This window comes from Oncorhynchus nerka, linkage group LG13 (assembly GCF_034236695.1).
Source record: "Oncorhynchus nerka isolate Pitt River linkage group LG13, Oner_Uvic_2.0, whole genome shotgun sequence".
In the NCBI taxonomy this organism is placed as follows: Eukaryota; Metazoa; Chordata; class Actinopteri; order Salmoniformes; family Salmonidae; genus Oncorhynchus; species Oncorhynchus nerka.
Genome location: NC_088408.1, coordinates 3,750,854 through 3,772,163, shown reverse-complemented (window position 1 = coordinate 3,772,163; position 21,310 = coordinate 3,750,854). Strand labels below are relative to the sequence as shown.

The following is a 21,310-nucleotide window of genomic DNA, read 5'->3' as shown; positions in this document are numbered from 1 at the left end:
TACAGTTCCCTCCTATACCATCTATTCTCTCTTACAGGCTCTGTGTGATTGACAGCTGTGTTTCTCCCCCAGTCTCTGACTCGCACCCCAACTTGACCCTCTCCAGTGGGCCTGACTCCTCAACGTCCGGCCAGGCCCTGTCCACCACCCCAACCCTCAGCCCATCACTGTCCACCACCCCAACCCTCAGCCCATCACTATCACCTACACCTACTCACAGCAACAATGCTGCTAACAAAGCAGGTAAGTTGCCTTTCACTCCTCTCTCTCTCTCTGGGTGTGTGAGGAATTGTGTTCTCTAAACCTTGCGTTTTATGTTACAGAGCCGTTGGTCCTCAAGATCAACGAGAGACAGAGACTGGCCCGGGAACGTCGAGAGGAAAGGGAGAAACAGATTGGTGTGTATCCTGCAGTGTGTGTGTCTAGCATCTGGGTACCTGAGGGGGTCTGAGGTACCTGAGGGGTCTGGGGTACCTGGGGGTGCCTGAGGTCTGGGGTGCCTGGGGGGGGTACCTGGGGGTCTGGGGTACCTGGGGGCCACCTGAGGGGTCTGGGGTACCTGGGGGGTACCTGAGGGGTCTGGGGGTCAGGGTTAGGGTTTGTGTTCTCTAAAGGAACTCTGGCAGTTATCACGGTATTCCTCATCTACCCCCTAGACCCTCCCAACAAGAACTACACTCATCTAGACCCTCCCAACAAGAACTACACTCATCTACCCCCTAGACCCTCCCAACAAGAACTACACTCATCTACCCCCTAGACCCTCCCAACAAGAACTACACTCATCTGCCCCCTAGACCCTCCCAACAAGAACTACACTCATCTAGACCCTCCCAACAAGAACTACACTCATCTAGACCCTCCCAACAAGAACTACACTCATCTAGACCCTCCCAACAAGAACTGCACTCATCTACTACTGACCCTGTATATAGCTACTGACCCTGTATATAACTACTGACCCTGTATATAACTACTGACCCTGTATATAGCTACTGACCCTGTATATAGCTACTGTCCCTGTATATAACTACTGACCCTGTATATAACTACTGACCCTGTATATAACTACTGACCCTGTATATAACTACTGACCCTGTATATAACTACATAACTACTGACCCTGTATATAACTACTGACCCTGTATATAACTACTGACCCTGTATATAACTACTGACCCTGTATATAGCTACTGACCCTGTATATAGCTACTGACCCTGTATATAGCTACTGACCCTGTATATAGCTACTGACCCTGTATATAACTACTGACCCTGTATATAACTACTGACCCTGTATATAACTACTGACCCTGTATATAACTACTGACCCTGTATATAGCTACTGACCCTGTATATAGCTACTGACCCTGACCCTATAACTACTGACCCTGTATATAGCTACTGACCCAGTATATAGCTACTGACCCTGTATATAGCTACTGACCCTGTATATAACTACTGACCCTGTATATAACTACTGACCCTGTATATAACTACTGACCCTGTATATAACTACTGACCCTGTATATAGCTACTGACCCTGTATATAGCTACTGTCCCTGTATATAACTACTGACCCTGTATATAACTACTGACCCTGTATATAACTACTGACCCTGTATATAGCTACTGACCCTGTATATAGCTACTGACCCTGTATATAACTACTGACCCTGTATATAACTACTGACCCTGTATATAGCTACTGACCCTGTATATAGCTACTGACCCTGTATATAGCTACTGACCCTGTATATAACTACTGACCCTGTATATAACTACTGACCCTGTATATAGCTACTGACCCTGTATATAACTACTGACCCTGTATATAGCTACTGACCCTGTATATAACTACTGACCCTGTATATAACTACTGACCCTGTATATAACTACTGACCCTGTATATAGCTACTGACCCTGTATATAGCTACTGACCCTGTATATAGCTACTGACCCTGTATATAGCTACTGACCCTGTATATAGCTACTGACCCTGTATATAACTACTGACCCTGCATATAACTACTGACCCTGTATATAACTACTGACCCTGTATATAGCTACTGACCCTGTATATAGCTACTGTCCCTGTATATAACTACTGACCCTGTATATAACTACTGACCCTGTATATAACTACTGACCCTGTATATAGCTACTGACCCTGTATATAACTACTGACCCTGTATATAACTACTGACCCTGTATATAGCTACTGACCCTGTATATAACTACTGACCCTGTATATAGCTACTGACCCTGTATATAACTACTGACCCTGTATATAACTACTGACCCTGTATATAGCTACTGACCCTGTATATAACTACTGACCCTGTATATAACTACTGACCCTGTATATAACTACTGACCCTGTATATAGCTACTGACCCTGTATATAACTACTGACCCTGTATATAGCTACTGACCCTGTATATAACTACTGACCCTGTATATAACTACTGACCCTGTATATAACTACTGACCCTGTATATAGCTACTGACCCTGTATATAACTACTGACCCTGTATATAACTACTGACCCTGTATATAACTACTGACCCTGTATATAGCTACTGACCCTGTATATAACTACTGACCCTGTATATAGCTACTGACCCTGTATATAACTACTGACCCTGTATATAGCTACTGACCCTGTATATAACTACTGACCCTGTATATAGCTACTGACTGTAACGGTTTTCATATGGTGAAGGAGAGTCGGACCAAACTGCAGCGTGTAGATTACGATTCATGTTTTAATAAACAAACGTAACACGAATCTGAATACAATATCTACAAAAAACAATAAACGTAATGAAAACCGAAACAGCCTATACTGGTGTAACCTAACAATGACAGGAACAAGGACACTAAGGACAATCACCCACAATACAACCAAAGAATATGGCTGCCTAAATATGGTTCCCAATCAGAGACAACGATAAACACCTGCCTCTGATTGAGAACCACTTCAGACAGCCATAGACTTTCCTAGAACACCCTACTAAGCTACAATCCCACTAACCTACACACCAAAACCCCCAGACAAAACACACCACAATACAAAAACTCATGCCACACCCTGGCCTGACCCAATACATGAAGAAAAACACAAAATACTTAGACCAGGGCGTGACACTGACCCTGTATATAGCTACTGACCCTGTATATAGCTACTGACCCTGTATATAGCTACTGACCCTGTATATAACTACTGACCCTGTATATAACTACTGACCCTGTATATAGCTACTGACCCTGTATATAACTACTGACCCTGTATATAGCTACTGACCCTGTATATAACTACTGACCCTGTATATAACTACTGACCCTGTATATAACTACTGACCCTGTATATAGCTACTGACCCTGTATATAACTACTGATCCTGTATATAACTACTGACCCTGTATATAGCTACTGACCCTGGAACTGACCCTGTATATAACTACTGACCCTGTATATAGCTACTGACCCTGTATATAACTACTGTCCCTGTATATAACTACTGACCCTGTATATAACTACTGACCCTGTATATAACTACTGACCCTGTATATAGCTACTGACCCTGTATATAACTACTGACCCTGTATATAACTACTGACCCTGTATATAGCTACTGACCCTGTATATAGCTACTGACCCTGTATATAACTACTGACCCTGTATATAGCTACTGACCCTGTATATAACTACTGACCCTGTATATAACTACTGACCCTGTATATAGCTACTGACCCTGTATATAACTACTGACCCTGTATATAACTACTGACCCTGTATATAGCTACTGACCCTGTATATAACTACTGACCCTGGAACTGTCCCTGTATATAACTACTGACCCTGTATATAACTACTGACCCTGTATATAGCTACTGACCCTGTATATAGCTACTGACCCTGTATATAGCTACTGACCCTGTATATAGCTACTGACCCTGTATATAACTACTGACCCTGTATATAACTACTGACCCTGTATATAGCTACTGACCCTGTATATAGCTACTGACCCTGTATATAACTACTGACCCTGTATATAACTACTGACCCTGTATATAGCTACTGACCCTGGAACTGACCCTGTATATAACTACTGACCCTGTATATAGCTACTGACCCTGTATATAACTACTGTCCCTGTATATAACTACTGACCCTGTATATAACTACTGACCCTGTATATAACTACTGACCCTGTATATAGCTACTGACCCTGTATATAACTACTGACCCTGTATATAACTACTGACCCTGTATATAGCTACTGACCCTGTATAAAGCTACTGACCCTGTATATAACTACTGACCCTGTATATAGCTACTGACCCTGTATATAACTACTGACCCTGTATATAACTACTGACCCTGTATATAACTACTGACCCTGTATATAGCTACTGACCCTGTATATAACTACTGACCCTGTATATAGCTACTGACCCTGTATATAACTACTGACCCTGGAACTGTCCCTGTATATAACTACTGACCCTGGAACTGTCCCTGTATATAACTACTGACCCTGTATATAACTACTGACCCTGTATATAGCTACTGACCCTGGAACTGTCCCTGTATATAACTACTGACCCTGTATATAACTACTGACCCTGTATATAACTACTGACCCTGTATATAGCTACTGACCCTGGAACTGTCCCTGTATATAGCTACTGACCCTGTATATAGCTACTGACCCTAGTATATAACTACTGACCCTGTATATAGCTACTGACCCTGTATATAGCTACTGACCCTCTATATAACTACTGACCCTGTATATAACTACTGACCCTGTATATAACTACTGACCCTGTATATAGCTACTGACCCTGGAACTGTCCCTGTATATAGCTACTGACCCTGTATATAACTACTGACCCTGTATATAGCTACTGACCCTGGAACTGTCCCTGTATATAGCTACTGACCCTGTATATAGCTACTGACCCTGTATATAACTACTGACCCTGTATATAACTACTGACCCTGTATATAGCTACTGACCCTGTATATAACTACTGACCCTGTATATAGCTACTGACCCTGTATATAACTACTGACCCTGGAACTGTCCCTGTATATAACTACTGACCCTGGAACTGTCCCTGTATATAACTACTGACCCTGTATATAACTACTGACCCTGTATATAGCTACTGACCCTGGAACTGTCCCTGTATATAACTACTGACCCTGTATATAACTACTGACCCTGTATATAACTACTGACCCTGTATATAGCTACTGACCCTGGAACTGTCCCTGTATATAGCTACTGACCCTGTATATAGCTACTGACCCTAGTATATAACTACTGACCCTGTATATAGCTACTGACCCTGTATATAGCTACTGACCCTCTATATAACTACTGACCCTCTATATAACTACTGACCCTGTATATAACTACTGACCCTGTATATAGCTACTGACCCTGTATATAACTACTGACCCTGTATATAACTACTGACCCTGTATATAGCTACTGACCCTGTATATAACTACTGACCCTGTATATAACTACTGACCCTGTATATAGCTACTGACCCTGTATATAACTACTGACCCTGTATATAACTACTGACCCTGTATATAGCTACTGACCCTGGAACTGACCCTGTATATAACTACTGACCCTGTATATAGCTACTGACCCTGTATATAACTACTGACCCTGGGACTGTCCCTGTATATAACTACTGACCCTGTATATAACTACTGACCCTGTATATAACTACTGACCCTGTATATAACTACTGACCCTGTATATAGCTACTGACCCTGGAACTGTCCCTGTATATAGCTACTGACCCTGTATATAGCTACTGACCCTAGTATATAACTACTGACCCTGTATATAGCTACTGACCCTGTATATAGCTACTGACCCTCTATATAACTACTGACCCTGGAACTGTCCCTGTATATAACTACTGACCCTGGAACTGTCCCTGTATATAACTACTGACCCTGTATATAACTACTGACCCTGTATATAGCTACTGACCCTGGAACTGTCCCTGTATATAACTACTGACCCTGTATATAACTACTGACCCTGTATATAACTACTGACCCTGTATATAGCTACTGACCCTGGAACTGTCCCTGTATATAGCTACTGACCCTGTATATAGCTACTGACCCTAGTATATAACTACTGACCCTGTATATAGCTACTGACCCTGTATATAGCTACTGACCCTCTATATAACTACTGACCCTGTATATAACTACTGACCCTGTATATAACTACTGACCCTGTATATAGCTACTGACCCTGTATATAACTACTGACCCTGTATATAACTACTGACCCTGTATATAGCTACTGACCCTGTATATAACTACTGACCCTGTATATAACTACTGACCCTGTTTATAACTACTGACCCTGTATATAACTACTGACCCTGTATATAACTACTGACCCTGTATATAGCTACTGACCCTGGAACTTACCCTGTATATAACTACTGACCCTGTATATAGCTACTGACCCTGTATATAACTACTGGGACTGTCCCTGTATATAACTACTGACCCTGTATATAACTACTGACCCTGTATATAACTACTGACCCTGTATATAACTACTGACCCTGTATATAGCTACTGACCCTGGAACTGTCCCTGTATATAGCTACTGACCCTGTATATAGCTACTGACCCTAGTATATAACTACTGACCCTGTATATAGCTACTGACCCTGTATATAGCTACTGACCCTCTATATAACTACTGACCCTGTATATAGCTACTGACCCTGTCTATAACTACTGACCCTGTATATAGCTACTGACCCTGTATATAGCTACTGACCCTGTATATAACTATTGCCCCTGTATATAGTTACTGACCCTGTATATAGCTACTGACCCTGTATATAACTACTGACCCTGTATATAGCTACTGACCCTGTATATAACTACTGACCCTGTATATAACTACTGACCCTGTATATAGCTACTGACCCTGTATATAACTATTGCCCCTGTATATAGTTACTGACCCTGTATATAGCTACTGACCCTGTATATAACTACTGACCCTGTATATAACTACTGACCCTGTATATAACTACTGACCCTGTATATAGTTACTGACCCTGTATATAACTACTGACCCTGTATATAGCTACTGACCCTGTCTATAACTACTGACCCTGTATATAGCTACTGACCCTGTATATAGCTACTGACCCTGTATATAACTACTGACCCTGTATATAACTACTGACCCTGTATATAGCTACTGACCCTGTCTATAACTACTGACCCTGTATATAGCTACTGACCCTGTATATAGCTACTGACCCTGTATATAACTACTGACCCTGTATATAACTACTGACCCTGTATATAACTACTGACCCTGAACTATATAACTACTGACCCTGGAACTGTCCCTGTATATAACTACTGACCCTGTATATAACTACTGACCCTGTATATAACTACTGACCCTGTATATAACTACTGACCCTGTATATAGCTACTGACCCTGTATATAACTACTGACCCTGTATATAACTACTGACCCTGTATATAACTACTGACCCTGTATATAGCTACTGACCCTGTCTATAACTACTGACCCTGTATATAGCTACTGACCCTGTATATAGCTACTGACCCTGTATATAACTACTGACCCTGTATATAACTACTGACCCTGTATATAGCTACTGACCCTGTCTATAACTACTGACCCTGTATATAGCTACTGACCCTGTATATAGCTACTGACCCTGTATATAACTACTGACCCTGTATATAACTACTGACCCTGTATATAACTACTGACCCTGGAACTGTCCCTGTATATAACTACTGACCCTGGAACTGTCCCTGTATATAACTACTGACCCTGGAACTGTCCCTGTATATAACTACTGACCCTGTATATAACTACTGACCCTGTATATAACTACTGACCCTGTATATAACTACTGACCCTGTATATAACTACTGACCCTGTATATAGCTACTGACCCTGTATATAACTACTGACCCTGTATATAACTACTGACCCTGTATATAACTACTGACCCTGTATATAGCTACTGACCCTGTATCTACAGTGCCTTGCGAAAGTATTCAGCCCCCTTGAACTTTGCGACCTTTTGCCACATTTCAGGCTTCAAACATAAAGATATAAAACTGTATTTTTTTGTGAAGAATCAACAACAAGTGGGACACAATCATGAAGTGGAACGACATTTATTGGATATTTAAAACTTTTTTAACAAATCAAAAACTGAAAAATTGGGCGTGCAAAATCCCCACAAGGATAGTAAAAAGGAAAGTTCTCCCTTGTGCGGACATTTCCTATGTCCCCATGAGGACAAAGGCTATTTTAATCTTAGGGTTAAGGGTTAAGGGTTAGGGTGTTAGGGGTTAAGGGTTAAGGGTTAGGGTGTTAGGGGTTAGGGTGTTAGGGGTTAGGGTGTTAGGGGTTTGGGTGTTAGGGGTTTGGGTGTTAGGGGTTTGGGTGTTAGGGGTTTGGGTGTTAGGGTGTTAGGGGTTTGGGTGTTAGGGGTTTGGGTGTTAGGGGTTTGGGTGTTAGGGGTTTGGGTGTTAGGGGTTTGGGTGTTAGGGTTTGGGTGTTAGGGGTTTGGGTGTTAGGGGTTTGGGTGTTAGGGGTTTGGGTGTTAGGTTAAATAGGATTTGGAATGGAAATACATTGTATATCTCCAGCTGGATAGAAAAACCAAGGGGTGTGTGTGTGTGTGTGTGTGTGTGTGTGTGTCAGCTGCCAGGGAGGCTGCCTGGCAGGAGAGGGAGGAGAGGGCCAGACAATACTATGAGAAACACCTGGAGGAGAGGAGGAGGAAGGTGGAGGAACAGAGGAGGAAGGAGGACAGGAGACGATCTGCTGTGGAGGAGAAGAGAAGACAGAACCTGGAGGAAGAGAAGGTGAGAGACACACTACACTGTATACACACACACACTACACTACACTGTATACACACTACACACACTACACTACACTGTATACACACTACACTACACACACTACACACACTACACTACACTGTATACACACTACACTACACACACTACACACACTACACTACACACACTACACACACTACACTACACACACTACACACACTACACTGTATACACACTACACACACTACACTACACTGTATACACACTACACACACTACACTACACTGTATACACACTACACTACACACACTACACACACTACACTACACTGTATACACACACTACACACACTACACTGTATACACACTACACACACTACACTACACTGTATACACACTACACACACTACACTACACTGTATACACACTACACACACTACACTACACTGTATACACACTACACACACTACACTACACTGTATACACACTACACTACACTGTATACACACTACACACACTACACTACACTGTATACACACTACACACACTACACTACACTGTATACACACTACACACACTACACTACACTGTATACACACTACACTACACTACAAACACACTACACTACACTACACTACACTGTATACACACTACACACACTACACTACACTGTATACACACTACACTACACTGTATACACACTACACTACACTGTATACACACTACACTACACTACACACACTACACTACACTGTATACACACTACACTACACTGTATACACACTACACTACACTGTATACACACTACACTACACTACACACACACTACACTACACTACACTGTATACACACTACACTGTATACACACTACACTACACTACACACACACTACACACACTACACTACACTGTATACACACTACACTACACACACACTACACACACTACACTACACTGTATACACACTACACTACACTACACACACACTACACACACTACACTACACTGTATACACACTACACACACTACACTACACTGTATACACACTACACTACACTGTATACACACTACACTACACTACACTACACTGTATACACACTACACACACTACACTACACTGTATACACACTACACACACTACACTACACTGTATACACACTACATACACTACACTGTATACACACTACACACACTACACTACACTGTATACACTACACACACTACACTACACTGTATACACACTACACTACACTGTATACACACTACACTACACTGTATACACACTACACTACACTACACTACACTGTATACACACACTACACTACACTGTATACACACTACACTACACTGTATACACACTACACACACTACACTACACTGCACACACACTACACACACTACACTACACTGCACACACACTACACACACTACACTACACTGTATACACACTACACACACTACACTACACTGTATACACACTACACACACTACACTACACTGTATACACACTACACACACTACACTACACTATACACACTACACTACACTACACACACACTACACACACTACACACACTACACTACACTGTATACACACTACACACACTACACTGTATACACACTACACTACACTGTATACACACTACACTACACTGTATACACACTACACTACACTGTATACACACTACACTACACTGTATACACACTACACTACACTGTATACACACTACACTACACTGTATACACACTACACTACACTGTATACACACTACACACACTACACTACACTGTATACACACTACACACACTACACTACACTGTATACACACTACACACACTACACTACACTGTATACACACTACACACACTACACTACACTGTATACACACTACACACACTACACTACACTGTATACACACTACACACACTACACTACACTGTATACACACTACACACACTACACTACACTGTATACACACTACACACACTACACTGTATACACACTACACTACACTACACACACACTACACACACTACACTACACTGTATACACACTACACACACTACACTACACTGTATACACACTACACTACACTACACACACACTACACACACTACACACTACACACTGTATACACACTATACACACTATATACACACACACACACACACACTACATACACTGTATACACACACACACACACACTACATACACTGTATACACACACACACACACACACACTACATACACTGTATACACACTATATACACACTATACACACTACACTACACACACTACATACACTGTATACACACTTTACACACTATATACACACTATACACACTACACTACACACACACACTACATACACTCTATACACACTATACACACTATGTACACTATACACACAACACTACACACACACACTATACACACTACACACTACACTACACACTCTACACACTATACACACACACTACACTACACACACACACACACACTACACACACTACACACTCTATACACACACACACACACTGTACACACTATACACACACTATACACACACTGTACTCACACTATATACACACACTGTACTCACACTATATACACACACTATATACACACACTATACACACACTATACACACACTATATACACACTATATACACACACTGTATACACACACTATATACACACACTATATACACACACTATACACACACTGTACTCACACTATATACACACACTATATACACACACTATATACACACACTATACACACACTGTACTCACACTATATACACACACTATATACACACACTATATACACACACTATATACACACACTATACACACACTGTACTCACACTATACACACACACTATATACACACACTATCCACACACACTATATACACACACTGTACTCACACACTATATACACACACTATATACACACACTATACACACACACTATATACACACACTATATACACACACTATATACACACACTGTACTCACACTATATACACACACTATATACACACACTGTACTCACACACTATATACACACACTATATACACACACTATACACACACTATATACACACACTGTACACTCACACTATATACACACACACTATATACACACACTACACACACTATATACACACACTATATACACACACTATATACACACACTGTACTCACACACTATATACACACACTATATACACACACTGTACTCACACACTATATACACACACTATATCCACACACTATATCCACACACTATACACACACACTGTATACACACACTATCCACACACACTGTACTCACACACTATATACACACACTATATACACACACTATATACACACACACTATACACACACACTATACACACACACTATATACACACACTATATACACACACTATATACACACACTATATACACACACACTATATACACACACACTATACACACACACTATATACACAAACACTATACACACACACTATACACACACACTATATACACACACACTATACACACACACTATATATACACACACTATATACACACACTCTATACACACACACTATACACACACACACTATACACACACACACACACACTATATACACTGTATACACACACACACTATACACACACACTATATACACACACACTATATACACACACTATACACACTATATACACATATACACACACTGTACACACACTATATACACACACTACACTGTACACACTATATACACACACTGTACACACACTATATACACACACTGTACTCACACACTGTACTCACACACTATACACACACACTATATACACAAACACTATACACACACACTATACACACTATATACACACACTGTACTCACACACTATATATACACACTATACACACACACTATATACACACACTGTACTCACACACTATACACACACACTATATACACACACTATCCACACACACTATATACACACACTATCCACACACACTATATACACACACTATATACACACACTATATACACACACTATATACACACACTATACACACACTGTACTCACACACTATATACACACACTGTACTCACACACTATATACACACACTGTACTCACACACTATATACACACACTGTACTCACACACTATATACACACACTGTACTCACACACTATATACACACACTATATACACACACTATATACACACACTGTACTCACACACACACACTGTATACACTATACACACACTATACACACACACTATATATACACACTATATACACACACTATACACACACTATACACACACACTATATACACACACTATATACACACACTGTACTCACACTGTATACACACACTATATATACACACTATACACACACACACATATATACACACTATATACACACACTATACACACACTATACACACACACTACACACTATACACACACTATATACACACACTATACTCACACTGTACTACACACTATATACACACACTATATACACACACTATATACACACACTATATACACACACACTATATACACACACTATATACACACACTATATACACACACTATACTATACACACACTATACACACACACTATATACACACACACTATATACACACACACTATACACACACACTATACACACACACTATACACACACACTATACACACACACTATATACACACTTTACACACTATATACACACTATACACACTACACTATACACACACTATACACACACTATATACACACACTATATACACACTATATACACACACACACTATACACACACACACTATACACACACACTATATACACACACTATATACACACACACTATACACTATACACACACTATACACACACACTATATACACACACTATACACACACACTATACACACACACTATATACACACACACACTATATACACACACTATATACACACACTATATACACGCACACTATACACACACTATATACACATATACACTATACACACACTATACACACACTATATACACACACACTATATACACACACTATATACACACACTATATACACACACACTATATACACACACTATATACACACACTATATACACACATATACACACACTATACACACACACTATATACACACACTATATACACACACACATACATACACATACACACACACTATACACACACACTATATACACACACTATACACACACACTATATACACACACTATACACACACACTATATATACACACTGTACTATACACACACACTATACACACACACTATATACACACACTATACACACACACTATATACACACACACTATACACAATACACACACACTATACACACACACACACTATATACACACACTATACACACACACTATACACACACACTATATATACACACACTATATACACACACTCTATACACACACACTATACACACACACACTATACACACACACTATACACACTATATACACACACACTGTACTCACACACTATATACACACACTATACACACACTATATACACACACACTATATACACACACTATATACACACACGATATACACACACTATACACACACACTATATACACACACTATATATACACACACTATACACACACTGTACTCACACTATATACACACACTGTACTCACACTATATACACACACTGTACTCACACTATATCCACACACTATACACACACACTATATACACACACTATATACACACACTATATACACACACTGTACTCACACACTATATACACACACTATATACACACACACTATATACACACACTATATCCACACACTATATCCACACACTATATACACACACACTATACACACACTATATACACACACACTATATACACACACTATATACACACACACTATACACACACACTATATACACACACTATACACACACACTGTACACACACACTATATACACACACTATACACACACACTATATACACACACTATACACACACTATATACACACACTATACACACACACACTATATACACACACTATATACACACACTATATACACACACTATACACACACACTATATACACACACTATATACACACACTGTACTCACACACTATATACACACACTATATACACACACTGTACTACACACACTATATCCACACACTATACACACACACTATATACACACACTATCCACACACACTGTATACACACATATACACACACTATACACACACACTATACACACACACTATATACACACACTATATACACACACTATATACACACACACTATATACACACACACTATACACACACTATATACACACACTATACACACACACTATACACACACACTATACACACACACTATATATACACACACTATATACACACACTATATACACACACTATATACACACACATACACACACACACACACACTATACACACACACTATATACACACACACTATACACACTATATACACACACACACACACTGTACACACACTATATACACACACTATACACTCACACACTATATACACACACTATACACACACACTATATACACACACTATATACACACACTATACACACACACTATACACACACACTATACACACACACTATACACACACACTATATACACACACTATATACACACACACTATACACACACTATATACACACACTATACACACACACTATATACACACACTATATACACACACTATATACACACACTATACACACACACTATACACACACACTATACACACACACTATACACACACACTATATACACACACTATATACACACACTATACACACATACTCTATACACACACACACTATACACACATACTCTATACACACACACACTATACACACATACTATACACACACACACACTATACACACACACTATATATACACACTCTATACACACACACTATATACACACACTATACACACACACTATACACACACACACTATATACACAAACACTATACACACACACTATATACACACACTATATACACACACTATACACACACACTATACACACACACTATATATACACACACTATATACACACACTCTATACACACACACTATACACACACACACTATACACACACACTATACACACTACTATACACACACTACTATACACACACTACACACACTATACACACACTATATACACACACTATATACACACACTATATACACACACTATATACACACACTATATACACACACACTATATACACACACTATATATACACACACTATACACACACTGTACTCACACTATATACACACACTGTACTCACACTATATACACACACTATACTCACACTATATCCACACACTATACACACACACTATATACACACACTATATACACACACTATATACACACACTATACTATATACACACACTATATACACACACACTATATACACACACTATACACACACACTATATACACACACTATACACACACTATATACACACACTATACACACACACTATACACACACTATATACACACACTGTACTACACACACTATATACACACACTATATACACACACTATATATACACACACTATATACACACACACACTACTATACACACACTATATACACACACTGTACTATACACACACACTATACACACACACTATATACACACACACTATACACACACTATATACACACACTATACACACACACTATATACACACACTATATACACACACACTATACACACACACTATATACACACACTATATACACACACTGTACTCACACACTATATCCACACACTATATCCACACACTATACACACACACTATATACACACACTATATACACACACTATACACACACTATACACACACACTATATACACACACTATATACACACACGATATACACACACTATACACACACACTATATACACACACTATACACACACTGTACTCACACTATATACACACACTGTACTCACACTATATACACACACTGTACTCACACTATATCCACACACTATACACACACACTATATACACACACTATATACACACACTATATACACACACTGTACTCACACACTATATACACACACTATATACACACACTGTACTCACACACTATATACACACACTATATACACACACTGTACTCACACACTATATCCACACACTATATCCACACACTATACACACACACTGTATACACACACTATCCACACACACTGTACTCACACACTATATACACACACTATACACACACACTATACACACACACTATATACACACACTATATACACACACTATATACACACACACTATATACACACACACTATACACACACACTATATACACAAACACTATACACACACACTATACACACACACTATACACACACACTATATATACACACACTATATACACACACTATATACACACACTATACACACACACACTATACACACACACACACACTATACACACACACTATATACACACACACTATACACACTATATACACACACACTGTACTCACACTATATACACACACTACTCACACTATATACACACACTGTACACACACTATATACACACACTGTACTCACACACTGTACTCACACACTATACACACACACTATACACACACACTATACACACTATATACACACACTGTACTCACACACTATATATACACACTATACACACACACTATATACACACACTGTACTCACACACTATATACACACACTATCCACACACACTATATACACACACTATCCACACACACTATATACACACACTATATACACACACTATATACACACACTATATACACACACTATACACACACTGTACTCACACACTATATACACACACTGTACTCACACACTATATACACACACTATATACACACACTATATACACACACTGTACTCACACACTATATACACACACTATATACACACACTATATACACACACTGTACTCACACACTATATATACACACTATACACACACACTATATACACACACTATATACACACACTATACACACACTATACACACACACTATATACACACACTATATACACACACTGTACTCACACTGTACTCACACACTATATATACACACTATACACACACACTATATATACACACTATATACACACACTATATACACACACTGTACTCACACACTATATACACACACTATATACACACACTATATACACACACACTATATACACACACTATATACACACACTATATACACACACTATATACACACACTCTATACACACACTCTATACATACACACTATACACACACACTATACACACACACTATACACACACACTATACACACACACTATACACACACACTATACACACACACTATATACACACACTATATACACACACACTGTACTCACACACTATATACGCACACTATATACACACACTATATACACACACACACTATACACACACACTATATACACACACTATACACACACACTATATACACACACACTATACACACACACTATATACACACACTATATACACACACTATACACACACACTATATACACACACTATATACACACACTATACACACACACTATATACACACACTATATACACACACACTATACACACACTATATACACACACTATACACACACACTATATACACACACTATACACACACACTATACACACACACTATACACACACTATATACACACACACTGTACTCACACACTATATACGCACACTATATACACACACTATATACACACACACACTATACACACACTATACACACACACTATATACACACACTATACACACACACACACTATATACACACACACTATACACACACACTATATACACACACTATACACACACACTATATACACACACTATATACACACACTATACACACACACTATATACACACACTATATACACACACTCTATACACACACACTATACACACACTATACACACATACTCTATACACACACACACTATACACACATACTCTATACACACACACACTATACACACATACTCTATACACACACACACTATACACACACACTATATATACACACTCTATACACACACACTATACATACACACTCTATACACACACACTATACACACACACTATATACACAAACACTATACACACACACTATACACACACACTATATACACACACACTATACACACACACTATACACACACACTATATATACACACACTCTATACACACACTCTATACACACACACTATACACACACACTATATACACACACACTATACACACACACTATACACACACACTATATACACACACACTATACACACACACTATACACACTATATACACACACACTGTACTCACACACTATACACACACACTATATACACACACTATATACACACACTATACACACACTATATACACACACTATATACACACACTATACACACACACTATATACACACACTATATACACACACGATATACACACACTATACACACACACTATATATACACACACTATACACACACGCTATATACACACGCTATATACACACGCTATATACACACACTATATACACACTATATACACACTATATACACACACTATACACACACACTATATACACACACTATATACACACACTATATACACACACTATATACACACACTATACACACACTATACACACACACTATACACACACACTATATACACACACTATATACACACACGATATACACACACTATACACACACACTATATATACACACACTATACACACACGCTATACACACGCTATATACACACGCTATATACACACACTATATACACACTATATACACACTATACACACACACTATATACACACTATACACACACACTATATACACACTATATACACACTATATACACACACTATACACACACACTATACACACTATATACACACACTATATACACACTATATACACACACTATATACACACTATATACACACACTATATACACACACTATATACACACACTATATACACACACACTATACACACACACTATACACACACACTATACACACACACTATACACACACACTATATACACACACACTGTACACACACACTATACACACACACTATACACACACTATATACACACACTATACACACACACTATATACACACACTATATACACACACTATATACACACACTATATACACACACTATATACACACACTATATACACACACACATATACACACACACTATATACACACACTATACACACGCTATATACACACGCTATATACACACACTATACACACTATATACACACACTATATACACACACTATACACACACTATATACACACACTATATACACACACTATACACACACACTATACACACACACTATACACACACACTATACACACACACTATATACACACACTATATACACACACTATATACACACACACTATACACACACTATATACACACACACTATACACACACTATACACACACACTATATACACACACTATATACACACACTATATACACACACTATACACACACACTATATACACACACTATACACACACACTATATACACACACTATATACACACACTATATACACACACACTATATACACACACTATATACACACACACTATATACACACACTATACACACACACTATACACACACTATATACACACACTATATACACACACTATACACACACACTCTATACACACACACTATACACACACACTATATACACACACACTATACACACACTATATACACACACTATATACACACACACTATATACACACACTATACACACACACTATATACACACACTATATACACACACACTATATACACACACTATATACACACACTATACACACACACTATACACACACACTATATACACACACTATATACACACACTATATACACACACTATATACACACACTACACTATATACACACACTATATACACACACACACTATATACACACACACTATATACACACACACTATATACACACACACTATATACACACACTATACACACACTCACTATATACACACACTATATACACACACTATACACACACACTATATACACACACTATATACACACACACT

The 21,310-nt window shown here is 38.6% G+C and overlaps 1 protein-coding gene across 1 annotated transcript in view; it reads left to right on the top strand.

Annotated features, from left to right (window-relative positions):
• Positions 1 to 21,310, top strand: part of LOC135574640 (ensconsin-like) — a 74,173-nt gene that overhangs the window by 34,710 nt on the left and 18,153 nt on the right. Inside the window, exons 4-6 of the mRNA XM_065026089.1 lie at positions 73 to 243; positions 324 to 398; positions 8,783 to 8,946. Coding sequence (XP_064882161.1) covers positions 73 to 243; positions 324 to 398; positions 8,783 to 8,946 — 410 coding nt within the window. The remainder of the gene's footprint in view (positions 1 to 72; positions 244 to 323; positions 399 to 8,782; positions 8,947 to 21,310) is intronic.